At 40.3% G+C, this 9,512-nt stretch overlaps 1 protein-coding gene across 1 annotated transcript in view; it reads left to right on the top strand.

The window, feature by feature from the left end:
• Nucleotides 1-9,512, top strand: part of LOC106514200 (sulfotransferase family cytosolic 2B member 1) — a 17,176-nt gene that overhangs the window by 6,074 nt on the left and 1,590 nt on the right. Inside the window, exons 2-5 of the mRNA XM_014003346.1 lie at nucleotides 1,581-1,789; nucleotides 3,989-4,115; nucleotides 7,402-7,496; nucleotides 7,808-7,988. Of these exons, the coding sequence (XP_013858800.1) occupies nucleotides 1,581-1,789; nucleotides 3,989-4,115; nucleotides 7,402-7,496; nucleotides 7,808-7,988 (612 nt within the window). The remainder of the gene's footprint in view (nucleotides 1-1,580; nucleotides 1,790-3,988; nucleotides 4,116-7,401; nucleotides 7,497-7,807; nucleotides 7,989-9,512) is intronic.

The following is a 9,512-nucleotide window of genomic DNA, read 5'->3' as shown; positions in this document are numbered from 1 at the left end:
CAGGCTAAATTCAGGCAAAATTTGCCTGAATTTAGCCTGAAACTCTGACTGAAGAAGTCTCTTGGAGGAGAGACGAAACGTTTCATTAAAGAAGAACCCGTCCAGAGGACCTATACAATTTTTTTCCTTTTGATTTTTTACCTGGATTACTGAGATGCATCAGGATATTTTGTTAAAAGTTTTTTTCCATTTCAGGCACCAGTGATCAATTAGAATAACACTCAGAAAATCCTAGAACTTAGCCAGAGTCAAATGATCCAAGGGGGAACAATGGACAGCATCCCCGAGAGACTGCTGGGGTCCTACTACACGGTATAGAGAATATCTCAGTCTACTGTTTCTGTGGGTAATTTTCCAGCTGCACAGCAACACAGAAGAAAGGGATCCATAGGGTCACTGTGGTCACCCAGCGGATAGTTGGTTCTGCTCTACTTTCGAAAATGAACTGCATAGATCCTCTCAGGAACATTAAAAAAATCCTTCAGGACACGTCTAGGCTAGGACATGTACTGTTTTAACACCTGCCTTTAGGCAAGCATTTCATATCCATAAAGACCAAAACTAACTAAGAAACAAAATGTCCCAATGCATCTCAGTAATCCAGGTGGAAAAATCTAAAAGAAAAAAATGATGATGTTCTCATCCTTGATAAAGGGGAATGTTGGTTTGAGAGAGGAGTAAAGGAAGCCATTTTTGTGAAGAAAAACCGACCATCATTAAACAGAGGTGGAGGCTTTTGTTTCCAGTTGTCCCCCTCCTACAATGCTGTTATTGCAAGTATGACTCAGCCCCATGAGAGCAAAAGGTGTGAATCAGGGTCCCAATGATAGTCAGATGGGCCACATTACCCTCTATGAACAACAGAGTTAATCAAATAACAATCTATTGTTTGGCTGATGGTCCTCTTTTGCATGTGACCAACCTGTTTGTCCTTGTGGAGGCAGTGCTCATAAGGCTGAGTTCACCTGAAACTCCTCAGACTGAAGAAGTCTCTTGGAGGACAGACAAAATGTTTAATTAAAAAAGAACTCGTCCAGAGGGTATACTTAGTTTTTTCTTTTTGATTTTTAACTAAGAAACAGTTTATATCCTTCAGAAAATCATCACGCTGAATGCTAAGTGGTAAATCTGACCTCGTACCTTCATGTTTGCCATGCAATACAGTTTCATGTTTTCAATACATCTTTAAGTCAATACTGGGTAAAGGACGAGTGCAATATGATGTGACATGAATAAAAACAGATATAACAGACAATGTTGTTTTTTTAAATATTTATTATTTTTTTTGCTATACTACTTATAATTAATTTTAACTTGAGTGGTTGTGTTTTTTGTTTGTACCAAACAATTGCAGCTCATATTTTGTTGTATGATGTTTCATTGTTGTTATGTTGATGATGCTAGTTTATTACCAATGTTTTTATTAATAATGCCTTTATGTCAACACTACAGTTACTGTGAAAAATTTCTACTCTGCAGAGTTAATTTTTTAAGAATAGAGATGTACAGTGTTAGAATTTCAGCTCACATAAATCAGGTCTTTCATGACTTTTTATTAATTCCCTCATTTAACTCTGCAGGTACAGTCTGGATGCAAGAAATCCTCCCACTGGTGCTGAATGGAGGAGATCTGACCCCAATCAATACAATTGTAAACTGGGATCGAGTCCCATGGCTGGAAGAAACAAGACTGGAAAAGGTTGTGGACCAGTTGGCATCTCCACGTGCACTGGTCTCACATTTCACCTACAACCTCATGCCCCCTTCCTTCCATACCTCCAAGGCCAAGGTAGCTGAGTAAACATTTTATCAGAGATTTATATTTTATTATCTGATAGTCCATCCATCCACAATCTCCTGCTTGTTCTCAAGTCAGGCTGTGGAGGCAGCAACTTAAACAAGGAGGCTCAGACATCTCTTTATACAGCCACCTCCTTCCCAGCTATTCTGGGAAGATTCCAAGGTATTCTCAGGCCCCCAAAAACTTCTGTCCATGAACGTTATGAGTGTGAAGCGGCCAGGATGATGATCAGTGCCTCAAAATCCGAGACCACGGTCTTGCGCCGGAGTGCCTTCTCTGTGGAGGAGATTAAGTATCTCGGGGTCTTGTTCACGAATGAGGGAAGAATGGAGCAGGAGATCAATAGGCAGATTGGTGCTGCTTCTGCAGTGATGCGGGCGCTGTACCGGTCTGTCGTGGTGAAGTGACGGTCTATGTTCCTACCCTCATCTATGGTCACGAGCTTTGGGTAGTGACCGAAAGAATGAGATTGCGAATACAATCGGCCAAAATGAGTTTCCTCCGCAGGGTGTCTGGGCTCTCCCTTAGAGATAGGGTGAGAAGCTCGGTCATCTGGGAGGGACTCAGAGTGGAGCCGCTGCTCCTCCACATGGAGAGGAGCCAGTTGAGGTGGCTCAGGCGTCTGGTTAGGATGCCTCCTGGACGCCTCCCTGATGAGGTGTTCCAGACACATCCCACTGGGAGAAAACCCAGAGGAAGACCCAGGACACGCTGGAGGGACTATGTTTCTCAGCTGGCTTGGGAACACCTTGGGATTCCCCCAGACAAGCTGATCCAAGTGGCTGGGGAGAGGGAAGTCTGGGTCTCTCTGTTTCGGCTGCCACCCCCACTACTCGACCCCGAATAAGCAGAAGAAAACAGACAGATGGACGGACAGATGGACGGTAAGTTATGAACAGAATCAATGACAATGGGCAGCCCTGGCAGAGTCCAACTCTCACCCTGTAGGTGTCCAACTTACTACTGGCAATGCAAACTGAATACTCCCACCGTCGCTTGTATAAAGACTGAATGGTCATTAATAATGAACCCACTATCCAGCTCTCGCAACCCCACAGTGCCTCAAGGAAAGTCAAACACCTTCCACAAAAAGACTTGATGGACCCCTTGAGGACCCTAATAAGAATATAGAGTTGGTCCATTGTTCCACGGCCAGGACAGAAACTGCATTGTTCCTCCTGAATCTGAAGTTCAACCATCAATCAGACCAGCTTCTCCAGTACCACCTGAATAGCCAAGGAGGCTAAGGAGTGATGCTCCTATGCTTGGAACACACCCTCCGATCCCCTGTTTTAAAGAGGGGAACCATCACTCCAGTCTTCTAATCCAGTGGCACTGCCCCAGACGTTCAGACAATGTTGTAAAGGTGTACCTACCAAGAGAGCGCAGCAATGTGAGCAGTGCTTTAAGTGGGCCGGTATGCACCAGTAGTATCACCACTTCTCAGTTTTACCCGTCAGCCAGCGTACTTATTTCCTAAGTCTGATGTGTTCTGGAACTTTGTAAAGCCTGCGTTTCCCATTTCCCTCCGCTCCCTGTACATAAAGCTCTGAACTGTGCAGACTGAGAAAGAAAAAAATAAAAAATAAAGGAGCGCGCGTGCTTGCTCTTGGCCGGCAGCGCGCTCTTCTCGCACACAGACTGAGTTTATGAAGAGAAAAGCACGACCAAGAATGAAAAAACAAGATGAAAAAAAATGCATGAAAACAGGGAATCCAGTGCTGAACAGTAAGGCACTTATTTTTTTCCACTTAAAGCACTGAATATGAGCCTCTGGAGCCTTGTTGCAACAGAGCTTTGTAACTACCTTAAGTGACCTCAGCCCAGTTATGAACAGACCAACTCTGAGGTCCACTATCTTCTGAGACCAGGTGCTCACAGACGAGCCTCTCCACCAGGCCAGGTTCTAGTGTAGGACCCTGGTAAACCATGCCTGGCCAAGAGAAATCAAGTTCCTCAATTTTGTACCTTGAAACAAGTGTTTTGAATTCTCTTTGTCTGGCCCGTCACCTAGGACAAATATACATTGGAAGACCCTACCAAGGGCAATTTCTCTTGCCTCTGACAGCATAGCTCCAAGGAACCTTCAGGCACACAAACTCCTACACTACGATAAAATGGTTATTCAAAGAGAATCACCACCTTGTCTGATAATAATGTTGCATTTTCATATTGTGTTCTCTGCAGGTGATCTATGTCATGAGGAACCCCAAGGATGTCTTGGTGTCTTCATATTACTTCCACCAGATGACTTCTTTCCTTGAAGATCCAGGAACATTTGATGAGTTTATGGAAAAATTCCTATATGGCAGAGGTCACATCTCACACTCTGAATTTATACAGAACAGCATCTCATTAATATCTGAATCAGTGTATTACTTTAATTACCTGCAGTGGAAAAAGATTATTGAAACATGAGGGTTTTGTTGATGTCCTAGGTCAGGGATGGGCAGCTTAAACAATGGAATGGGCCACAGCATTGCACACTTGCCCAAATGTAATAAAACTGTGTCAGACTGTCAGACTACATGGTTGTGGTCTGAGGTAGTAAATTCTTCTCAAGTAAGAGTAGCACTACTTCAACATGTTCTTGCTCAAGTGTAAGTAAAATGTAGCCACCCAGGAAGTGACTCAAGTAAGAGTAAAAAAATATTTAGTAAAAAGGCTACTCATGTACTGAATAACAGATCAAGATGATCATTTAAAATTTAAAAATAACATCATCCGATGGACCAAAATATAAAGCTATGCGGAAATTTTGGTATTTTAAAGAACAAAATGAAAACAATTCATAGTATAAATAACAGAATAACAAATTCAGGCAAAAGAAATATTTTTCCAAATCAGCTCCTTTCAATACAAAATTTATGAAACTAACAAAAACTGCAGGTGTTTGTCTGTGTCTGGGAAATTTTTGGTAAAAAAAAAAAAAAAGAAGCTTGTTCTTCATTTAGTGAAGTTACTCAAAGTGGGTAGAGTATCCAAAAATTTTACTCAAGAGTATTGATACTTCATGACAAAATACTCAAGTAAAAGTAAAAAGTACAGCATAGTACAAATACTCCTAAAAGTGTATTTTTTCCAAAAAAGTTACTCAAGTAAATGTAACTGAGTAAATTAGTTAATATTGTTTATGTACGTTTGATTTGAGATCATCTATGATAGCAGCCTCTGTGATTACAGTATACTTCTCATATTTAGCTTTGTGCAATGTGTTTTAGTGGAGACCTCTACTAAAATCCTTCATAGCAGACAATGGGCTGCATGCAAGAACATGTTCTTATTCTTATCCTAAATTTCTCTTACTTTTGTTCGTATGAAGGGTTCGTACGAACATGTCACGTCAGATTCAACAAACTCGTCTATCTTCAGGAAAAGTGTGTAAATGAGGAGCCTAAACTGATGAATGTGTATCCAGGTGCTTGTGCACGGGGAGAGGTGATTAGTTACCACCCCCAAAAAAACACCATGTAAGGATACACGTTTCCTGCCACACATTCCAGGAAGTGTCCATTCATAAGTGACATCACAAAGTAAAAAAGAATAGCTTTACGAGTTCGAAGATTAAACCACGACAGGTGGTCCAACAGGGCCAGGGGACCCAAGCCCCACCGGGCCAAGCCAGCACACGCCCAGGCACCCAGTCCCAGACAATGAGAGCCACCAGCGCGCCAGTGGGCAAAGGCACAACCCACCAGAGGCCAGCGCAGCAGGGGAAGCAGTGGGCCCTCAAATGAACCCTAAGAAGGGGCTGCCCAAGTCCCAGCCTGACAAAAATACAAGCATACACAAACACAATCCCACAGTCCCACCCTCATCCTCTCAACCACTCATTCAAGACACACAAAATGGATGCCAAATTCCTCTCACACTCCTCCATACCCCCCAGGTCTAGGACATGCACCCGCCCCCTACAGAGGGCAGCTCACACCCAGGAGGTAGACACTTTCAATCTGGGGTGGAGAGGAGCAGACAGCTAAGTCCCGGCCCGACTGGCCCAGCCCCCCACCCCAGCGAAGCCACGCCCCATACCAATCCCACACTCCGCCAAAGGCCAAACGTACTACCCTAACTGACCAACCGCCTGACTCCGGCAGCCTCCCCAGCCAGTGGGCCGAAATAAAGTCGGGATCCTGAGAAAAAAAGTTGGAATCCTGAGAAAGTTTCTCTTACTTAAAATAACGTTATTAGAGGTTATCAGTCCCACACATTGTGTCCAGACGGTCCCTCCTCTACCTTCTAGTAGCTTGGAAGGCACTTATCAATCATTTTTATGGCTGATATGCAGGTTTATCTCCTCACCCAGGACGTGGGTCAGCCCGGCTCACGGTCCAACTTTGAACTTCATTACCCACAACCACCCAGCTAAACTGGTTGTTTACGGTTTCCCTGACAATGGAGTAGTTTTGCAAAAGCTAGCCAGCTGCCTTCTCAGGTTTATATCTCAAAAGTACAGAATGGATTTAAATGAAACTTTCAGGAAATGTTCATTACTCTTTAAAAATATTTATTACACACAGAGAACAGTTTATGAAAGTTTGAAATGATACAGAGCATGAACGGGCACACGGCTCCATTTGGGTTTTCATGCCACAAACGAAGCACTCCACTCTGTGACATTTTGGCTGCTTGGAGGTTTTGTCCAGCGGTTCTTGGATTTTATTCTCTTTCCTGGACAACAGAAGAGGGGACGGGAGGGTGGAGGAGGCTAACCTCTGTTGCAGGGCTCCTTTGCCTGTAAAATATGAAAATAAAATAAAACAAATCCATCTCGGATTTTGATGAAACTTTCAGGGAAATTCTATCACTTAGCTTCCACAGACAGGAATGTGAGCCAAACCCCAGTTGGATTTTGGTTTTCTAAGATTAAATATACAGTATTCCCCTCTCTTGTCGCCAAATAAATCAAACTAAAAACAAGAGTTTTGGTAATTGTTCAAAGCATCAGGTGATTAAAGTTTGAAACATGAGAAACTTTCTCAGGATGCCAACTTTTTTCTCGGGATTCTGAGAAAGTAAGTCGGGATCCATTTTTGTTTTCTTTTTTGCCCCATGTCCCCTTACGGGCTCCGTAGAAAATATTTAGTTTAAATTTCAAAAATTTTTGCCTTTAATTATGAAAGTTTCTGAGGTTTTTTTTTCTCACAAATCTTTGACTTTTCTACATAAGAGAATGTCCTGTGGTTTTTTTCTTGAATTTTTTTTTATTAATCTGAAAGTTTCTGTGTTTTTTGCTCCTCCTTTTTTTCATCTGCAAAGTGACCCCAATCACAAACATTTCACCTCCAACACACAATTTTACCTACCTGTGCAGTTTTTTTTCTCTGTCCTTAGCCAAGGCTAAATGTCTTTTCCTCAGTGGTAGAGAAAAGGTGTGTGTGAGGTCGCATCTGTATTGGAGCTGCCATAGTGGCAAACTTTGTCATTAAAACCAGTTCACTGTCACTGAGACACTTATATATATTTTTGTGATTTTCAAAAATTATTCTAAGACCTGCATTGAGTAACGGCACAGGATGCCGGTTGCCCTTCCCTGTCCTAGGTCATCTGTGTTAACCAACCAAAGAGCAGTTTTTTAAATCAGTTTTTCTTGTCTGCAGTGCTGTTTGGAAAATGGACAGATCATATAAAGAGCTGGAAACGTGCCAAGCTGGGAGACAGAATCTTGTTCATCACATATGAAGAAATGGTTCAGGTCTGATTTTTATTTATTAATTTTGTATTTAATTTGTTTCGTTTAGAAACCAGAGGTACAGTTTTAAACTGTTTCTTTGAGGTCATTATTTATGTCTGTCTTCCTTGGCATAGTTCTAAGCCACACCTGAATACCCCTAATCCAGCAAACTGCTAAAGCATTTGCTTTTATAGAGGCTCTGAAATCCTGTGGGTGACTAAATTCACCAATTTTAAAACCAATAGCAAAAAAAATATATAAAATTTTAGAATGGAAATTGTATGACGACAAATGTGCATGAAGGAGAACTTGACTGCAAATTACTTTTCTAGGACCTGCCTGCATCTATCAAGCTTATGTCAGACTTTCTGGGCAGTAATCTGAGTGAAGAAGTCATTCAGAAGGTAGCAGAACAATGCTCTTTTAAGACCATGAAGTCAAACTGCATGTCCAACTTTAGCCTGGTCCCCAAGAAGTACATGGACAACAAGAAGTCACTTTTTCTGAGGAAAGGTGAGTCTCTAATTACAAATTATTAAATTTTACTTTTCAGTTAAGCTAACTGGCAACTTATATTTTGAAGATGTGAAACTGAGTTCACTTTAGCTAACTTGACATGAAAAGTTCTAAAGACGGTGATTTGTTTGTTGTTTTTTAAGGTAATGATGGGAAGACCCCCATCTTTTTTATTTATGTACTTCCTGTACTTCCTGCACCACACAGACTTCTGAACTGATGTGGTCAGAGAATCCGGTGGCGCCGGTGCATGGCAGCCTCTGTCAGTGCGCCCCGGGACAGCTGTGAATACACTGTAGCTTACCACCATCAGTGTGTGAATGTGTGAGTGAATTCGTGAATGTAAGTGTAAATCGCTTTGAAGGCTCCTTCACAGACCTCCTGTTTTTCCTGTGACAGGTTGTAGTGATAATGTAACTAAAATAACTTAGTGGCACTGGAAACTTTTCTCATCAAAAATAAGCTGCTGTGTAAAATCAAATTATCATGGGCATAGTAGTTCCACTAACTTGCTAATAGCAGAAGTAACTTTTTGTTGAGCTCCCTTAGCAAAATAAGTATACTTAAAGTTCATTTTATTTAGCATTCTTGATTATAAGTTTATCAAGTATACTTCGCATCATGTACTTGTAGTACACGATAAATATACTGATGTAAAATCCTTTCAGACTAGATTGGGACAGTTTTAGTTAATAAAAAGTATACTTTTGTATGCTTTCCTATATACTTCTAGTTTGTAATCTAGTTTATTGAAGTATACTTCAATTATACTTTTTATATACTGTAAAATATTTCCCAGTTGCTGTGTATGTTTTAAGGTACATAAAGATAAATCAGTGAAGCACATACTATTTTCTGTAAACTTTTAAACTCCAGCACCATATAATCTTGAACATGCAAGTTCATAACAGGTAATTTCTCAAAGCGAATGTGTTTTGTAAAAAAAACTATTCTGCAACATTAAATTAGTGATCATTTTGCTTTGCTATTGGGTTAAAATAATGTATTAGTACTTTGCTGTATAAATAAGTAAAGAATAGCAAAAATAAAAGTACAAGTATAAACTTTAGAATTACAGTACACAGTAATTTCTCAAAGCGAATGTGTTTTGTAAAAAAAACTATTCTGCAACATTAAATTAGTGATCATTTTGCTTTGCTATTGGATTAAAATAATGTATTAGTACTTTTCAGTATAAATAAGTAAAGAATAGCAAAAAAGAAAGTACAATTATAAACTTTAGAATTAAAGTATAAAGTATTTTAATTAGTCTTAAGACTTTTCTATACTTTTGAGTACGTGCTAGGTATACTTCACTATACTAATCTGAAGTATATCTAGTTTATAAAAAGTAAACCTAAAGTGCACTTCCTTATTTTAGGTATGAAAAAAGTATACGCGTAGCACATTTAAATAAACTTCTTTTAAGTATATCTGAGATACTTTAAATTTTGGTTTTAAATTCGTATACTCAAAGTATACTTGTATATATTACTTTTTGCTAAGGGTTGTCTGTAGTTA

This window comes from Austrofundulus limnaeus, unplaced genomic scaffold, assembly GCF_001266775.1.
Source record: "Austrofundulus limnaeus strain Quisiro unplaced genomic scaffold, Austrofundulus_limnaeus-1.0 Scaffold18, whole genome shotgun sequence".
NCBI lineage: Eukaryota > Metazoa > Chordata > Actinopteri > Cyprinodontiformes > Rivulidae > Austrofundulus > Austrofundulus limnaeus.
This window is presented reverse-complemented; position numbering and strand designations above follow the sequence as displayed.